Source organism: Tyto alba, unplaced genomic scaffold (genome assembly GCF_018691265.1).
Source record: "Tyto alba isolate M040663 unplaced genomic scaffold, T.alba_DEE_v4.0 Super-Scaffold_38, whole genome shotgun sequence".
NCBI lineage: Eukaryota > Metazoa > Chordata > Aves > Strigiformes > Tytonidae > Tyto > Tyto alba.
In genome coordinates, this window is record NW_024881313.1 from 25171327 (window position 1) to 25191108 (window position 19782).

At 37.1% G+C, this 19782-nt stretch overlaps 1 protein-coding gene across 5 annotated transcripts in view; it reads right to left on the reverse strand.

Moving 5' to 3' along the window:
- Positions 1 to 2379: 2379 nt before the first annotated feature.
- ZNF438 (zinc finger protein 438) overlaps positions 2380 to 19782 on the reverse strand; it is a 56342-nt gene continuing 38939 nt past the window's right edge. Inside the window, exons 7-10 of one of the 5 annotated variants that reach the window (XM_042802032.1) lie at positions 14591 to 14695; positions 11698 to 11739; positions 8094 to 9954; positions 2380 to 6479 (exon numbers count right to left, since the gene is read on the reverse strand). In XM_042802032.1, coding sequence (XP_042657966.1) covers positions 5867 to 6479; positions 8094 to 9954; positions 11698 to 11739; positions 14591 to 14695 — 2621 coding nt within the window. In that variant the 3' untranslated portion in view covers positions 2380 to 5866. Of the gene's footprint in view, positions 6483 to 8093; positions 9955 to 10462; positions 10480 to 11697; positions 11740 to 14590; positions 14696 to 19782 lie in introns of those variants that run through there. The other 4 variants (XM_042802033.1, XM_042802034.1, XM_032982690.2 and 1 more) reach the window with 4 other exon arrangements.

Below are 19782 nucleotides of genomic sequence, written 5' to 3' on the forward strand. Positions count from 1 at the left end.
CTTCCAGTGGAAAGCAACTGCATTGCTTCAAAGATATCGTCACAGGGATATTTACTGCTTTCCTCTCTCACTACGTCATTTATTGCTTCTAGCTGTAGGAAGGTATCTTGATCTCCTTTTTCAGGTGTACGTTCAAAAGTCAAATTAAACCTGAAGTTCCACAAAATTACTTAGCATACAAGAAATAAAATGCTTTATTTTTGTCCTATATCAATTGTAGAAAAAAGCAGTATATTCATTGCACATGAAAGGTGCTGAGCCTGAAGTCCCAGAAAAAGCAGAGTAGTCAAAGGAGTGTAAATCTGCTTCACACAGGCAGGCAAGAAGCTTGGCCATGGTCTACAACCAAAAAAACAACAGGGATTTGTGCCAGAAGTTCTCATTACTAAACCCATAACTCTATTTGGGTTTGAAGAGATTTTTTTGTCCCAAGTTTTGTGCTTTCTTTACAAATGTCATAAAATTGCTTATAACAGTGCTTAAAATATCAGCTACTATACTGAAGCCTTGTTTACACTTGTGACTCCACCACTGCTAATGGACCAGTGGGAACAGCAACATAAATGGTTTCCAAAAAGTGAAACACTGAAAGAGAGAAGAAAGAGGAAAGAAAGAAAAATAGGAAAGAAAGAAAAGAGAGGAAGGAAAGAGGAAAGAAAGAATCTCAGTCCCAGTATCTCTGAATTGCTGTTTTCTACCATCACATCTCTGTGAGATGCTTTTATGGAACTTCTGTGATGCTGTTCTATGATTCTAACTAGGCGATGGGACATTCTAGTCTTTTACAACAGCACATAACCGTGGAACCATGTAACTACAGCGGGTGGAAGGGAGAAGTTCAGGCTAAGGCTACAGGACATTTCCACATATGCGTACCATCACAGGCTAGTCATACTGAAGCTTATATTCAATACATTGTGCCAACCTTCATCATCACTACTTTCTTCACATATTTCTTCCCATTTCCTTCACTGAATTATGCTGTAAGTCCTCTAGAAAGTGCCTGAGCATCTACATGCCTTGGAGCATGATCTGCACTGGCACAAGAGCAGAAATACTTAACAAAATTTAAATCAAAGAGAAAGTATGGACATTTTAAAATTCTTAATTCCCTTGGCCACTCTAAGTAACTCTGGATAAGAACAAAATGTTTGTACCTACCAGTAGAATATCTATTGCCATTAAATTTCATCTACAGCAGTGTAGTTGTGCAGAGATATCCTCATATGGGACAGTCTGCTTATGTATCTCTTTCCAAAAGAATTTTCTTTTCACTGATTTCATCTATTATTCTAAATTAAAATCGGAAGTTTCTGCAAAATAACTGCAGAATAATGTTTCTGGATTTGTCAGCAGCAGAAATCATAATTCATCCCATAATTTTGAATGCTTACACAAAAAAGTCAATAAAATGAGAAAAAAATGGAAAGGGAGAAAGTTTCATTTCTACTTGACAGCACCAAACCTATCATATTTTAGAACATTACTGGTACTAGTATGTCAATAAAATTGTCAAGCAAAGCACAAGTAGAGAAGTATGCTATTGTAATTTTTTAGGATTTCTTGAAGGTTTGTCAATAACTTATTAGAAATTTACTCAAGTCTGAAAACCAAACTATTCTTACACTCAAATTTGCAGCTTCTACTTTGGAACTGCAGAACAGTCAGCCACACAGTCATACGCTGAAGCCCAAATCTTGCATGTTGCCCCATATTGTGCATGTATATGTAAGGCCACCAAGACTATTCTGATTCCATGGATGTGTCTGCTTGTACAGAAAAAGGAAGTAAACACATTTTTTCATGAAGCTTACTTGCAGACTCAGGTCTTTTTCAGTATTCCTAACCAAGAAAAATTATGTCAATTTAATAAAACGTGGAGAAAATCCTACAGTGTGACAGATCAGCTATAAAAGCACACACTGAAATGAGGACAACATTTAAGCCATCAGAATTTTCTTCATGTGACCAGATTTCGTCTGTGTCATACTCAGCCCGCAGAGATTTTAATTTTTCAGAGCTATAAGGAATTTGACAAATAAACCTACTACAGTTAATAGCATTTTAATCTCTATGCATAATAATCACAAACCTACATTGTACAGGTTTGATAATAGTAACTGACAGCTGAATTTGAAGTATACTTTTAATCCCAAAATAGATGTGCATGGAGGTGGATGTGTTGTAGAAATATAATATACTACACGGCTGAGCCTAGATAAGCTGGTGATTCTCAAATGTCAGCATCATCTGCACAAAGTGAGGGCTGAAATCTGCTCTCTTAAATACCTGTTCATCCTTCTTATGACACTTCCTCTAAAGAGCTCAGTGAATAATAGATAAGTATCTAATGAGGCACGACAGAAACTCTGATGGATCTAAACAGCAGAGATCTAAATTTTAATAAATAAATTAAGTCAAACATTTACTGCCAGCAACTATGTCAAGTTAGCCATAGGAAACTGTAGCTCTGCAGCTGGAGAAGGGCAATACTCTGTAAGCCAGAGAAGCAATGGAACTCCTCCAGCTTTGATTATTTATGGTGTGATGATGAAGGAACAACTTTCCATGTGAGGAACAACTTTAAAGTTGAACAGTGAAGCTGAAACAGAGATTTAATGAAAAATCAGAGGGGAACAAAACTACAGCTACAAAACCAATAACATTCATTTTAACAACTTAAAAATATAATTTATGTGCAAAACCAGATGTTAACTTGTCCAGCTTGAAGGTAAACAGCAAACTGTGTTCCTAACAACCCTTCCGCTGAACAGCAAACACACAATATTTAATGTTGCTGTAAATAGGTCTCACTTCATACTTCCAAATGTTATCAAAATGAACATAAATGCAAAACAAACACATTTTAAACAAAGGACACATCTGTATTTAATGCAAAGCTACTTTCAAAAATCCCAACCTTTCATAATCTACCATAATCAAACTGCCTGAAACATAAGAATGCTTTCAGGCTCAGAAAAAAAGGCTTCTAATTTTAAACATTTATGAGGACACTGAGAAGTGCCTTAGAACCATGCTTTAAAAACATGTTTTCAGGCTTTAAATTGCTGAAAGCTGAAACCCCTTTGCCCATTTGGCCTGGACTAGAGAAAGGGAGAGAAGTAAAAAAATATGATGAAAAGACTGTATATGAAAATTTCAATTAAAAAAAATTCAACTCTCTTGTATCCCAAACTTCCTTCCTCCCATCATCATTGCAGCTCCCTCTTCTTTTACACCAAATGAAAGCGAGTGAGTCTGCTTGCCTGCTAACCACAACCAAACAACTCACCTGTATCACTGGGGCTGATGCACCACCATTTTTAACAAACACTGTTTGAAAATATTTTTGGAAGCACAGCTCTGCCATCATTGGTGCTGTTCCTGAACAGGAGGGACTTAATCTCAGAGCTGCATTCATTTCAGCTCCTTTTAAACTGGTATAGCTTAAAATATAGTACAGTATAGGCATATGTGGTTTTGCAAGAAGGGTGATTTTACAAGAAAGGTGATTTAATGTCTGCTCTAAATAATGAATGTGATCAAACCTTTTTTATGTTTTTTTTGCCCAACACTTAAAATGCACACTTTATGCTTGGAATTAACTTCCCTTTGATGTACTGTAACTATGTGAAGGAGGGATTGTTCTCACATTTCTGTTTCAGGGAAAACATCAAGCTGTTTGATTTTGAAAGTTAAAGGATTGAGTTGGGGGGAAAAACACTTCTAAATGCAAACACACTCTACTAAGTTAAATATAGTCTCAGTTTGATATGAAACACTGACTTTAAAATTAGCTATTCCTTTCCAAATACGCCATACATTTCCCTCCATCTACCCAGTGAAAATAAATATGAATATACTGTAGGCATTAAAAGATGGGTGTGTCAAGAATAAGAACTAGTAGTGTATTTAAAGTAGTTCAGCATACAAAAGTAATATACAAAGGCAAAGAAACAACCACAAATATGCATTTAGACCAACAGATAGTAGGAAGGAAGTTCTGAAAATCCACAGGGATTCTTCCACCTTACCAAGCACCTGTACAGTTCTATGAACATTTTCCTTTTGTCTTATATTTTTCTTGGCTCCAGTCTTATAGTTCAACTCCAGGGCAAAGCATCATACAACAAGAAATTACATTCAAAAGTATTAGCTCATCAAAATTGCCTCTACTGTTTAAAACCAAAACACATACACAAAATATTGCAACAGTTTCTGGAATCCCACTCAGAAGACCCAGCATTTTTAGATCTCTCCTCATGTTCTCATCACAACTCTTGCAAAACAGTGAGGCAAAGCAGGACATTTTAGGAACGACTCCTTCATCACTGCAATCCCTCAAATACAGCTTGACCACAAGAAGAAATGAATAGAGTAGTACTGTAGAGACAGTAGTGGTGTATTTTTCAGTTTGCCCTCTGACATGCTCTGGCTTCTGTTGCACAGAGATATAGTGATTTCTTACACTGTCTCCATTATTGCTCCCAAAATAGTTCAGAGGTACATAAGGCTTTAAGTAACAGTGGTTTAAACACCGATTTCAAACTAGGTTCAATGGCTTCAATGACCTTTTCATCAAAACTGAGCTCCAGAACTCCATCTCCTTATATCCTGAACTGAGTTGCCCCCTTGGAGAGGTGCTGAAATGGTCACTTCCCGTGCCCGCTCCGCAGCCGGAGGACACAGAAGGCACCATTCCTGCACTTCAGGCTGCCACAGCTTTGCATCCCGGTAAGGTAACTGTCACTGGCTCCTGATACTGGAAGGTTAAGGTGCTGCACGCAATTCCTTTAGTACAGTAAATCTGCCAACACAAGTGAAAAAACCTCATTACCTGTACCAAAGACTTAGAAGTGAAGGAACAATCTCCCATTAAAAACACAGACTGGGTCAACTGCAGAGATACAAAAGCTACATATCAGAAGTGCTAAAGGCAGAGTGCTAATGGTGCTGGCAGCGGTAGTGCTGATGTCACAGGAGGTGCAAGGAACATGCTAAAAGTTCACTGTGAAACATGCAGTCTCCTGCAGAATGTCAAACTTCTTAGGACTAACCAACTCAGATTATTATTTTTAAAACAAACTCATATTTTTTTTCATAAAACAGTCAAGCTTTGAGAGTTCCATTGTCAGGGGTGGCAACTAACTTGTCTTCAACCCAGAGCTACAGGCAAAAAAATACATGTAGATTTTTCACTTCAAAAACCCAAAGATCCTTGCTGTTACCAGGACAGAGCATAACACCTGAAAGACCTGACAATAACAAACCTGTAAAGCAATGAACATGATTGAAAACACTGAAACCAAGAAAACAAGAATTAAAAGCTCTTAAATTATAGATTATAAACTGCCTGAATGCTGGCTGCATGTTTGCACATTAAAATGATCCAAAGAACTGCATAGAAATATTTATTTACCACAAAATCTGGAAATATAGTTGAGACTCAAATTACACTTCCAGTCTGATTTGTCATTTCATTCAAGATTGAGATTACTTCATAGAAATTGATTTATTTCTGTGTGTATAGTATAATTTAGCCTGAAAATCTTTTTCCTTGATGTTAACCATTAGTACTGAGTATTTGCTGCTGCTACATTCTTTAAGCATTATTTTTAAGTCCAGTGTTTCATAATCAGCTTGCATGTACCCATCTGGAATGATACTAGATAAATAAATTTTCTTTTTAACAAAATAATGGTTAGCATAACTTAGAAAAAAAAAAAAAAACAAAAAACAAACAACAAATCCACTAAGCAAACCTCCAAAGCAATACATCTCTTGAGTTAGTTTAGCAACACAGCAAAAAAACATAAACTATTTGGTAAGGTAGTTGATGTTTTTCATAGCATTGTATAATTGAGCTTCAATAGTCACCATTATTAGAAAGTTCAATAATTCCTTGTTTTGATAACAAACTAAAAATCGTCCATAAAGTGGAAGGATCTTCACAGTTATGATGACTTTGCCAATGATTACAAAGATCCTCTTTTCTTCCAAATAACTGTTTGCATAAAATGCAGTTATAGCCTACTTTAGACCAAATTTCTATTTTTTTGCTTGGTGCACCAAAACCTACATTCTGTATCTCCCTGGCTGCTTCACCGCTTCCTGACTGAGTCAGTTCACTTTTAGATAACATATCAACATTATTTTGATGGTGAAAGTATATCTGTCTTTTCAGTTTTGGAAAAGTATAAAGCTCCTCCTCATGGGCACTGCATTTTGCTGAATGTCTTCTCTCATTGCGCTGTTTCCAGAAGTGGGCTGCATGTTTGATCAGTTCCCCCTTAGCTCCTCTATTTCCTTGCAAAACCCCTTCCTTTACTCTTCCCTGGATTTCTTCTCCATGAGAGCACAATAAGTGAAACTTCATTTCACCAAAAGACTGTGCAATAAACTGGCATCGACCACATCTGATCTGTAATTTCACTTCTCCTGGGTTATGGAACAGGTCCTCAAAATTGCACTTACTTCCCCTGTTAAAAAAAGGAAATACGAACTATTTCAATATTAGCCATGCACAGAATACAGATGGCAATTTCTGTCCTTATAAATTCCAAGAGATGACATTCATTAAACATTCTTTTAATTAAAAACAGGCACTGTTGCTACAGTAGCTAATTTATTTGGAACAGAAAAAAAAGAAAAATAAAATAATAAGGCTGATTAGGAAACAACTGAAACCAAGTGTTATTCAACACTGCTGAGTGTAAGAATTGCCTTCAAAATTAGCCCTGGTAGAAACAATCGTTTGACAACACTAGCCTTCCAATAAAAGGTTAATAATGTTTTTTTTAAGTTCCTGATTTAGTGAGGTCAATCCAAATACTTCTAGCTCTGTGCTAGAAAATTGAAAATGAGGATTATCTGTAGCCTACTACTAAGAGAAACTAACTTGTTTACACTGAGTCATCTAAGGTCAATTTAAGGCAAAACCACATGTCCCACCTCCCATTCCAAGACGGAAACAATGAAACTTCAAAGTTTCTTTTTTTTCCCTAAAAGTTTGTAACGGTTTTAAAACTAAGTTTAAATGCCTAATTTACAGTTGGACAGCCCCTCTCATTGATCTAGCACAGCTCTGCAGTATAAAGGAAACAGATACACACAGACCAAACAAGACCCTGGTTTAAGTTAAGCCAATCAAACGATCTCCACAGAAACTTTCTCACAACATCTACAAAAAGAACCACATAATACTGTGTATTTTATACACATCAGACAGACTACCCAACAAAATAAATAAACTGAATGATTCCCTGCATGACGTCTAGTAAGGCTGAAAGAAAAGCACTGGTATTTCTCAGGTTCAGTACCTTGAAACTTTCTAACTGATGTCCCAGAGAGCGGAGCTGTGCAAAGCAAAACGTGTGAAGTTGAACTGTAGTGTCATAGTGAGGCATCAGGTTAAAGCCCTGAGCTTAATAAAGCATACTTCAGTGAAAGTAAATGCACAGTAGAACAAACAAAAAAGTCAACATTTATGCTGTGTCAAGAAATTTCACCTCAAAATCATAATGCAGAGATGAAAGAACATTCTATCCATCTTAACAGGGTAACCGTTAGCTTTTCTACTTGGATAAGTGATTGCAAAAGCAGCAGTAACCAACACACAATATGGATTAGACCACAGCACTCCAGAGAAGGAAACAGGATAAGGATATTTAATAGGGTAAACAAACTACAAGCTAATACTGAAATATGAATTGCTTTTCACTTATTGCCATTGGTTCACTTATCTTCTGGGGAAAATCTCAAAATGGGTAGGACAGAGAAGACAGCACAGATTAAGAGAGAAAGCATAGTGAGAAATCAGCTGATCAATAGTGGCAGTATACTAGGTATTACTAGAACGTATGCAAAATTACTTTGGATATTCAAATGTCACTAATAATTCATATTCAATAAATCAGCTAAAATATACTGGATGGTCTAATGGATTTACTAGATTCCTTAACAAAATATTTAAACCATTAGGAATCTCTCTTGGGGGGAAAAAAGCAACAATTTTAATAATGGTGATGTTTATGAATTTTCACTAACAACCTTAATCCCCTTTTCATTAATATTTCATTAATGAAAACACTCACCTCTCTGTTGCTTCTTCTGCCTCTTTTACATTCACGTCTCTCTTCTTTAAGGCATCTTGCAGCTGTTGCTCACTAGTAGAGGGCTCGGTGCTGATAACAACCCTGTGCACTTCTCTGAGGTGGCCAAAATACACTTTTGCATGGCCAAAAACTTTAGCACAGAATTCACAGCACACAAGCTTTTTGGGTTTGCCTTCATTGTGATGAAGTTTCATATGTGTGCTCAGGCTTCCAGAATGAATATATGCTTTCCGGCAAATTCGACAACTGTAAGGCCGCTTGTTTGTATGTGTGTTCATATGGTCCTGAAGGTGGTGTTTAAACTGGAAGATATGGTTACAAACATGACATTTATGCGATGGCTTAGGTACCGCTGAACATACGTTTCTACTTAAATCACTTGATTTAGCTGATGTAGCATCACTGTGCTTGTAACTTAAATATTTACTGGGAAGTGAACTACTTAAGAAAATATCTTGGTCTAAGCAGTCAGGAGATGGTGTCTCTACTACTGCTGCAGAAGTCAGAGGTGCAAAAGCCTGCACAACTACCACTGGTTTTGGTCTAATACTACGGTACTTCTTCACTGCCTCTGCTTTTTTGTCTTCAGGTGGCTGAAGATCAACTTTCATCCTCTCTCTTCCTTCTCTAAACTTATTAATGATGCATTTCCTTCGCTTGGTCTGAAAAGCCAATAAATCATCTGGGGCTCTTCTTTTTCTGCTTCTTCTTTTAGACGCTGCACCATTCAATTTTTTAAGACTGTCAACATCCGCTTTATTGGATGGAGAGAAGGTATTTTCTCGAATGGTTTGTCTGGGGACTTGTGTAAATGATACAGCTAATCGCTTATCGTATGTTTTGGTAGGAACATGAAAGGTTTTTGCCAAAGCTGGTATCTTTTCACATTCAGATCTCAGTGAAGGACCAGATACATCCACAACATTACTATTCTGCTTAGATTTACAGAACACTGAATTTTTCATCCTTGAGTAAGGCAAAATAGGAAGTTTTCCTTTTGGTGCTGATGGAGTCATTTGTATTGTACTGCCAAAAACTGCCGGTGACAGGACAGCAACAGAATTTGCAGAATTTGTGGGTTTTTCCTTTAGTTTCTCAGACATTATGAATGACTCTCTTGTGGTTTCAGATGCTGTCTTCACAGAGTGTAGACTTAGTTTCATGGGATTAATTGTACTTGCCAGCTTGCAAAAAGAGTCTTTAACTACAGATGGTCCAGAAACATTACCACTAGCAATTTCAGTTTTGTTCACTAAAGGAGATCCAGATTCCACACAATTGCTTTTATTTACTAATGTGGCAATTGTAATTTCAGCTGAGTCACGGTCTGTTAGCATTGCTTGCTCAGTTGAATCTGAACTAGAATGAGTTTTAGGACAGTGTTCAGTTAAAGTAGTCACGGGGGAAGGCTGTGATGAGAAGGATGCTTTGGTTGGAAACTTGTTATGTGCACCCAAAACAGAGATTTGTGCTGATTTTTTGTCACTTAGCAATTTATTTCTTACAGATTGGTACCTAGGGATAGGCAGCTTTAGGTTTTCAGAAGGAGTCACATTTGACTGCTGGACTTGGGTTAGCGCAGGGGCAACATATGGCAAGGCCAACAGAGAAAAAGTCCCCTCATGACCAGCCACCTGCATGACAGCGTAGTTTTGAGTTGGTACTACCAGCGGTTTAGAAACTGCTGCTGAAATCGGTGTATTTTGCTCAGGCAAAGATGACTGAAGACAAGAAACAACTCCAGATGTTAAAATTTTTGGTACCATTTTTGGAGCAATGGTCCTAAACTGACTTTTCTTCTGAAAACTTCGTATTATATCCGAAGGGGATTTGTGTTTATCTGGAATAATAACATAAATGAAGATGTAACATAATGGATAGTATTTCTTTTTTAAAAATTACTGTATTGAAAATAAAACTGCTTACATAGGATACTATTACACACAAACTTGTAAGTATTTAGGTATTTAAATGCCTACTAAATTAAGTTTATAATTGCAAAAGTTTCATGGACAAAACAAAAATACTCCTGAAGCAATGTGCTTGAATACAGATGTGCAAAAAAACCCCTCTTATTCTAACCTTACATGGATGTTTCATTCTAGTAAGAAACTACATGGCATTTCTGAACATATACACTTATAAGCCTCCTCTGTCCTGGAAAAGCTGCACTGGCAAGCTGGCAACATTCAGCTTGAAGAACTAACGGACAGGATTTAAACTCCATAATGCAGAACTTTTCTGAGCACCTGTTCTGATTGTCTCTCTCAACCAGAGTCATGGTGTCTTTCAGAGTTTATGTAACATTTAGGATTTGTGGGTTTTATCAGATACAAACCAAAGTTTACCTGATGGAGTCTTTAAAAAATTACTGCTATAAAACATGCAAATAACATGTAATAAAATCGAAGAGGACTTGAGAGATGTATCATTGTTAAATACAGATGTTGCTTATGCGCCTGTAAAACACAACATAACTACTGTAGCAAGTTATTCCACTATTTTCCCGAAAGATGCAATTTATCAAGGTTTTATCACGGTTTATTCCTGCTTCTACTTGTGTTGGTAAATGTCACAAACGGTTTTAGTAAAGAAGAATACGAGAATAACTAAAACAAATAAAAGGAAAAAGGTAAAAAGTGTAATATATAATCTTCATTGAGCAGCAGATATACGCTGACCTTTCAGACACTCCATAAAAAGGATGTGGTATACAGTTAATTGCACCACTAGCACTTCATGTAAGAGGCACATTACCCACTCCCAAATTCAACTACTGACGCTTCCAGTTCTCAAAAATTGTGATAGGTTTCCCTTCAAAAAAGAAAAAAAAATTCTCAACAATCTCAACCACTGAAAATTGAACTACAAAGATCCCAAGAAGAAAGGCAATTTGGGAAGGCAACAATGTAAAAAAAAAAAATTTTGAGAGAGTAATCACATTTGAATAGAATATGCAAAAGTAAATGCTGGGACCCTGAAATACTGCAGTAAGGTAATTCCATTGGGAAGTTTCTGTTCCTTACCATTTTAAAGCCTTGTATTACAAATGCATTTATACATGGTTATGTACTTAAAGAGGTAACTGTGAATTAGTACCAACACTGGAAACACCAGTAATTTTATCTTAATCCTGGATGTTCATCTCAGATGTCACACACTTTGCAACATGCACTGGAAGTTACAGAGCTCTCCTATTTCATGACCAGAACTCCTGGACAGATATATGTGCATACTCATGGTATGCACATGTGCAGTAAATTCAATGCCTTCAGGACATGCTAGATTCACTGAGCAATCACATATAAACTGTACAGCTCATACATAGTAGGTCTGATGCTTCTCAAAACTCTCCAACCTACAGCAGCTTCACAGAGTAATAACTATGCAGGGCATTAACCTTTGATCCTTTTATTGCCATCTACAGCGTCAAATCTTCTTGATCCTCCAATTAAGTGAAGCTACTGGGCACCACAATAACTTTCTTTCCGCTCAATGTCTGTACAGATGTGTAGAATTTCTAGATACTCTGTGCAGCCTGGACTACTGTACATATGGAAATCCTGCACAAAATAAGAGATACCTGTGCACAAGGATAAGTCCGAGCCTATTGAGTTTGTGCAATCTGAAAAAAACAGAAACTTGATAAGTTTAAAATTCTGTTTCCCTACAACTCTTTTCATTCTCCAAAAGGTAGGAGCATGTATTATTTCTCACTAAGAACTTCCATTTATGACAATCTACAATCACTAAATATATAGCATCCTTTGTCTTTTCAACTGTTATTGCTAATAATATTCAGGTCATTTTTTGTTTCCTGCAGGGTATCTTCTTTTTGTTGCTTTTGAGGAAACACTTTTAAGAGCCTTTGAGAAGTACAATAAAATGATGTAAAGTGCTGTAATCATTAACCAAACTAGCCCTGAACTTTAATGCTAGTTAAGAGGCCAAACTGTACAGCTTAAATACAGCAGATGACAGAAAAAATGTATTTTTCTTTTAGGGGACACAGTCTGCTCTTATTTTTCCAGACTATGCTTGCCATATACTGACATTCAAGACTTTTTCCAAATCACCAGTTACTCAGCTTGCCACAATATTCAACATGAAGCAGTTTCCATTCTCTCTCATGTTTGGCTTGTACCTCTCCCTTTTTATTTCAAAATCTCATTCATTGATTTGTATAAACATTTTAGGCAAGCCTGAACCTCAGCAGACTGCTCCCTGTGTTACTTTACGCTCCAAGTTATAAGGCACTCACTCTCCAGCCAACAGTAGCAAATGATGTGAGTTCAGGAAAAGATGGAATTTTTGCTGTGGACATGCCACCTCTACAGAAGTGCAGAAATGGCACTCAAAGCACCACAAAATAAAGGATAATTTGAGGTTAGAAGGAAATATTAGTAGAAATAATGCGTTACACTAGTTTTAAAAATAAGCATATGCTTCTCAAATACGCTGACTTGCCTATTGCAAAATTAGACAGTAAAATCACTTTTTCTTTAAAGATGATATCTCCACATATTTTCTCAGCATTCCACAAGAAAGTACCATTCTAGAAGCCAAGACCTTCATGAATATTAACCACAAAATGCTCTTTGAAACAAGGTCCATTTAGATTGTTGTCTTATGCAGTTAACACAATATTAAGCACTGATATAACTGTTTGAGAAGGGATTTCTATACAAATGTTCTTTTTCCAACTAGTGTAATTTTATCATGAATACATCTTCCAGGCAAGCTGTATCTGGTACCAGCCTTCAGTACAATTTTTTTTTTCTTTTTCCCCAAGTTTACATTAGACAGTTTAGTGCAGAAATATTCACTGCAGTGCCTTTGGTAAGCAAAGGATACTTACCTCTGTATTTCCCTCTCATCCAACACAGCTGCTGTAGTTAAGCAGCTTAGTCAGTGTCTAAATATAGAGATGGGCTAGATGCAGACTTGATTAAGACTTTGCATGTGGACTGGGAAAGTTAATTGGAAGAACTGGTGAAAGACTATTTACCATCTTGGGTCAGGAAAAAGCCACCAGCTAATTCACAGTCCGGAGGTCCTACCGACCCCACCCAGAGAGTGCAAGTATCATCCGTGAACAAAACTATTTTTCCCACTTACACTCAGCAAACTTTCAACAATTTCCTCTGCACACAGAGAGTGCTACAGTAATTCATGTCTTCGCCATCCTGACACTAAAGGACTGGAATACACTCTGGCTGTCTGGCTACCAGAAGGCCACTTGGAAGCTTAATATGCATCTTTCAGGGACATTCCACTTCTATTCCACACCTCCTTCCAAATTATTTCTGTCTCTGATTCAAAGGACTCATTTTGACTTGTCAGTTGTGACCTGAGGAAAAGCCTTCATGACTATGCAGACCCATGAAGTCTTGCATCTAAGAAGGGGAATTTTCAGTTAAGGGAGGCTCTGCAATGGCATTTTTAAGGATGGCCCTTGTTTTAGCCAGCATTCTTTCTACATGTCTGTCTACAGGTCCTTCACTGGAAGGCACCAATTTTTATACTTTCTCTAAAATCTTAATTAAAAATAAGGAAATTAATAAAAAAATAGATTTAATATCTGAATGATGTGAAGCGCATTTTTAACTGCTGTGTTCTCAATCTTTCACACAGGCATGGAGTTGAGGCAACAGGTAGACACTTTTAAATAATTAAGCACAAGGTTAAATCAAATGCAATTCAATCCGTTTACTTTAGATGGTTACCATGCTAGCACCTGTAAGTATCGTTCAGAAACTTGCAGGATGTCATAAGCTTTCACCCCTTCTAAATAACCTTAATAAGACTGGACAGCGATACACCAATACAAAAAAAATTCAATGATGCATCAAAGTTTCCAATACAGCCACACTGGGAAGAGTCCTCCAGAGGAAATAGTCTTCCACAGGGCTGCTGCTCATTCACTGTTCCCATCCCTTCCTAAGTCATTCAAGTCTGGTCTAGTCCAGTCTGTTCTGCCTTCTTTTTGTACCTCCTTCAGTTTGTTCTCTATGTAAAGCACGTAACAGAGCTGAACTCAGGCAGTGCAGAAAGCAACAGAAGAAATTTAAATTTCCCCACTAATCGGGTCTATTTTGAACATTAAAATAAACCACCAAAATGCCAAAAACCACCTTGTAATAGTGTTAATTTCTAAAATAATCTTTTGTAGGACCATCTCACTTGTGTAGGTAGGTATTTAATTTGTGTATGACTGGATAAGTGACAGAAAATAACACGGGAAAAGGATAATCTTTTTTGAAGGGAAAGGTAGAATACAGATAAAAATGTTAATGAAATTTTTTATTAAATGCATGTTTACGTTGCAGAGTCTTTTGCTGACTTTGAAAGTTAGAATATCTGTTCTACGGGAAAGAAAAAAAAAATGCACAACTTTATAACAGACAATACTAGATTTATTTCTGTCAATGACAGTTAATCATTCATTTTGCCAAATCTCCATACACACTAAATACCTGTGGATACTGTCTTTCCAGTACAAGTTTCTTGGTTTTGCTGACCCAGCATACTTTGTTGGACACAATGTTTCTCTGCAGGATTAGCATGCAAAAAAACACCACCTGCAAAAGTGCTTCAGTCAGTTATAAATAGATCCCAGGACAAAAAACAAAACAAAACAAAACAAAACCAAACAGACAACCCCCCCCAACCAACAAAACTCCAAAAAAGACAATATAAAACACTGACTTCCAGTTAATGCATTAAGAAAGCTACCACTTCTTGCTCTTTGCCATTTTCCTCTCCTCAAAAAATATTTTAAAATTTAATATATTGCACACCAAATACAAGGTGATAGATTAATAGCTAAGTAAAGCTGGTTAATGTGGTAAACAGATGCTTTAGCTTCAGTGTCATGGCAGACAACCAACAGCACCAAAACAAAAACCTCAGGAAAATGAAGGTTCAGTAGCTTTAGCGAGGCTTTTAAATATGAGGACAAAATTCTATGCTGATTTACACTTTCTGTAGTCCCACGTAAATCAGTGGAATTGCAGATATTCTAGAATATAGAATTTGGCCTTCTATGTTAAAAACTAGTTTTGCCACACACCTACATGAAGTAAGGCTGGTAATAAGGCCTACAAATCAGGAGTGCTAAAACTGCAGATTATAACAATTAATTTGCAGTTGTTTCTATCTTTGCTGAATAATAACTATTTGGGTGCAATGTTCTGCTCTAGGTATTTGCCTCAGATAATTTTCTAAAAGTAATTTCAACAGGAAATGCCAGCCATCCCCAGGTATCTCTGTATTAAAAAAAAAAAAAAAAAAAAAATATCTAGTAACACATCCATGCATTAGACAAAGACCTTAATATTTGACACAGCAATGTCTGCTTTGTCTGAAAACCTGCCCAAATTTGGCAAAGTTGTAAACTCTTGGCAGGTGTTCAACAGACACTTCAAGCAGCTAATTTTTCCAATGATTACATTCTATTGAACAAGCTCCTGCTTCAGGCTGGGCTGGATTTTTCCTAAAACTATAGCTTCAGGTACAAACTCCCAAGAGAGAACAAGGAAACGGTCTTTCCTTATCTCTTAACTGTGGAGCTGACAGTGTGGAAAAGAAACTTGGATATATACAGGACAAGCAGGAAAAGAACAAGAGGGCCAAAGAGTCAGGGTGGGATACAGGAATCAAAAGCAGACTTAAAGATGGGTAACAAACATTACTATTGCATGTGATTTGAAAAGGGGAAGTATTTAAGCCACAGGGATAACTTCATATCTTGCATTTCTTACTTTTTTAGAACTCGATTTTTTAAAAAGTAATATGATTATGTCTCCATAGGAGTCCTTTTGTGCAATTTAAAATAGATTAGAAAAATAATCAATACAACAAAGTATTCTGATGCAAGATTGGAAAATCGCAGTACATCATTCATGCAAACACTAAGATACAGAATGTACAAATACACTTAGAAAACGTGTTCTGGTATACTACCAGAGGAACAAGATCAAAATATCTGTTAAAATTCTAAAAGGGAACATTAGACATCTTTAAAGCTATATATAATTAATTCTGATCTGAGCATCAATGTGATTTGCTAGCTGAGCACTAAGCATTTTATCATTTAGAAAGGTTGACTCTGCTTTAAAGTCTGTGCAAATTTCTTATTTTAAGGGATTAGGACTATAGTGCATTTCAAGAAATTCTGTGAGCAGTGGGATGCTTCCTCAATTCCTTGTCTCTGAAAGACTCTTCTTAGCAGAAGAAAGTACTACAACAACAAAGTTATACAATAAAAATATTTTTTTGACATTGGACTCCATGAAAGCAGACTTTCAACCTTAAAATTTCTAGCAACATTTTTTATTGTGGGAATAAGCTAAAACTATTTTTGGCATAACCAGTCATTTTGGAAAAATAACACACACCGTAATCCAAGATCATGTGTAAATAGTTCATATTTAGGGAAGTTCTTCAGTTTCCTGTGTAACTCAGTCTTTTTCCCAAAAACATCCTTATTGTACTATCAACCATATATTGATGTATGCCAAAGTCTATACAGATCTACTTTTCAGAAAATCAGTATCTAACAACTTATGCAAAAAAAAATTTCTCTACTGTCAGGTAACTCCACTTCCTCAGTTTCTAAATTTGCCTTTGTGTTATTTGACAGTATACATAGGAGTTGCATCATCATCTATCTGGACTTCTGTAAAACTTTTGACATGGTTCCTCACAACATCCTTCTCTCTAAATCAGAAACATATAGATTTGATAGATGGAATATTTGACGGATAAAGAATTGGCTGGGTAGTGGCATCCAACGAGTACGGCTCAATGTCCAGATGGAAGTTAGTGACGAGTGATGTCCCTCAGGGGTCTGTACTGGGACCAGTACTATTTAATATCTTCATCAATGACATAGTGGGATCAAATGTACCCTCAGCAATTTTGCACCCAACAAGTTGAGTGGTGTGTTTGACATGCCTGAGGGATGGGATGCCATTCAGAGTGATCTGGTCAAGCTCCAAAAGTGGAGCCATGTGAACCTCATGAGGTTCAACAAGCAAAGTGCAAGGTCCTGTGCATGGGTCAGGGAAACCCCTGGTATCAACACATGCTGGAGGATGAAGGGATTGAGAGCAGCCCTGTGAAGAAGGACTTGGGGGTAATGGTGGATGAAACGATGGACATGAGCTGGCAGTGTGCACTTGCAGCCCAGAAAGCCAACCATATCCTGGGCTGCATGAAAAGAAGCGTGTCCAGCAGGCTGAGGAAGGCAATTCTGCCTCTCTACTCTGCTCTGGTGAGACCCCATGTGCAGTGCTGTGTCCAGCTCTGGAGCCCTCAGCACAGGAAAGACATGAACCTGCTGGAGCAGGTCCAGAGGAGGGCCACAAAAATTATCAGAGGGCTGGAGCACCTCTCCTGTGAGAAAAGGGTGAGAGAGTTGGAGTTGTTCAGCCTGGGGAAGAGAAGGCTCTGGGGAGACCTTATTGTGGTCTTTCAGCACTTAAAGGAAGCTTATAAGAAAGACGGGGACAGACTTTTTAATAGAGCCTGTAGAAATTTGACAAGGTGTAATGGTTTTAAACTAAAAGACGGTAGATTCAAACTAGATATAAGGAATAAATTTTTTATGATGAGGGTGGTGAAACAAGGGAACATGTTACCCAGACAGGTGGTAGATGCCACACCCCTGTAAACATTCAAGGTGACATTGGACAGGGCTCTGAGCAACCTACCTTGTCAAACACGTCCCTGCTCATTGCAGGGGTGGTTGGACTAGATGACCTGTAAAGGTCCCTTCCAACCCAAACTATTCTATGATTCTATTTAAGGTTTCTTTCTGCAATTAAGGCTTCTTTCTGCTAGTACAATCTTGCCAGCATCTTGGCTCCAGTATCTCTGTCCTCAGAGAAAAGTGTAACATAAAGCAGCACTCACACAAAAGCAGATCTGTTAAACAAAAGTTAACATATGAAGAAATCAATGCATCTAGATACTGTATTATTAGCATAAGCAACAATAATAACCTTAAGACATCATTTTGGGTTTCTCATAGATGTAGATTTCACATATCTCTGTATTGTCCCAACACAAGTAACTTTTAAAATACATATGAAGTTATATTTCTATAAGGAATAACAACTGGTCAACAGCTTCGAGGTAATCTCTTTGAGTTGTAATATCAAATATATTAGCCAAATGTGGGCAAATCAATATTCAAAAGCAACATCTTATATACAATGTGGGTAATGCAAGACTTAAGACAAGCTCCTATGAAAAAAGCCATTTCTGTGCTACTGTATAAAGGAAGAAAGTCTTGGAAGTCTTTCCTAAAAGTCAGAAGATACTTATATACAAGGGATTTTTAAACACTTTTGCAATTAATTGAAAATACATTTATTAGCAGATCCACATGTTCTCTTAACACCTCTCATGCAGTGTTTGTGAACTTTAAAGGCTTTCAATTTTTTTGAAGGCACAGTCTTTCAAGTTACAAGGTACTCGTTTCATATTAAGGTTAATATAAATAATGGGGTTTAAGCAGATCAAAATATTTTCATATCAACAAATGAAAACTGACATAAAGAGAGCTAGACATAGAGCATCTGTAATTATTAATACATTTTTCAACCTTTACAGATGAAGAAATCACAAATAGATTTTTCTCACTATGGAAATAAGAGAACTTAGGAATAAGGTTTATGCAGATAAACCTACGGACTCAAGATGGTGCCTGAACCCTGCAACCACACAAATCACTACTGAAGATGAGAACACTGGTTCTTTTCTCTTGAAGCATGGAACATCTGTCTGAGAGAGACTGCTAGATGCATCATCAAAGACTGTATTTCAGCTTTTATATGCCTCTATCAGTTTCAGCAACCAACCATGTCAAACTTCAAGTGGGCATTATCTAGAAATCATGCTGCTCTGACAGGACGCAGTTGAGGAGAATGGAAATTATTTCGGTATCACTGCAAATCCAGTGGTTTATCTTCATTGATCTTGCCCAGTCATTCTGCTTCATAGAGGATACCATCCCTGGAGATTTGCGAAGGAAGGCTTCAGTGACGCAGCCATTTGGGGGAACTAATTGTTCAGAAAATAGCTGAAGGAAGGTGATGAAAGTACTGGTCATAAACTCGTAATTCATAAACCTTCAATGTCATTGCAAATACCAATTAGGTACTTTAGAAGGTGGGGATAAACAGAAGATTCAAAAGAAATGGTTGTAATTGGATTTTAAAAAATCATTTTCTGGGATAACTGCCAGTTGAAATTTCTTTTAGCAAGCTTCAAGAAAGATATGCACCTTAACAGTAATTCATTTACTGTAAAGTCAATGTCAATGTAAAGTCCTTTTTAAAAGGTCTATCAAGATCACATCAACCTGGACAAAATCTTGATACACCTTATGTAAGTGGCAATTAATAGACAACTTTCTTAACTGCAGGGCACACAGCAAGCTCACTATCCTGGAATTCAGGAAAGAAGGCTTTGGCCTTTTCAGGGATCTGCTTGGCAGAGTAGCATGGGATAAAGCCCTGGAGGGAAGAGGGGTCCAAGAAAGCTTGTTAATAGTCAAGGATTGCCTCCTCCAACCTCAGGATCCCTGCATCCCAACAAAGAAGTAGTCAGGCAAAAATGCCAGGAGTCCAGCATGGATGAACAATGAGTTCCTGGACAA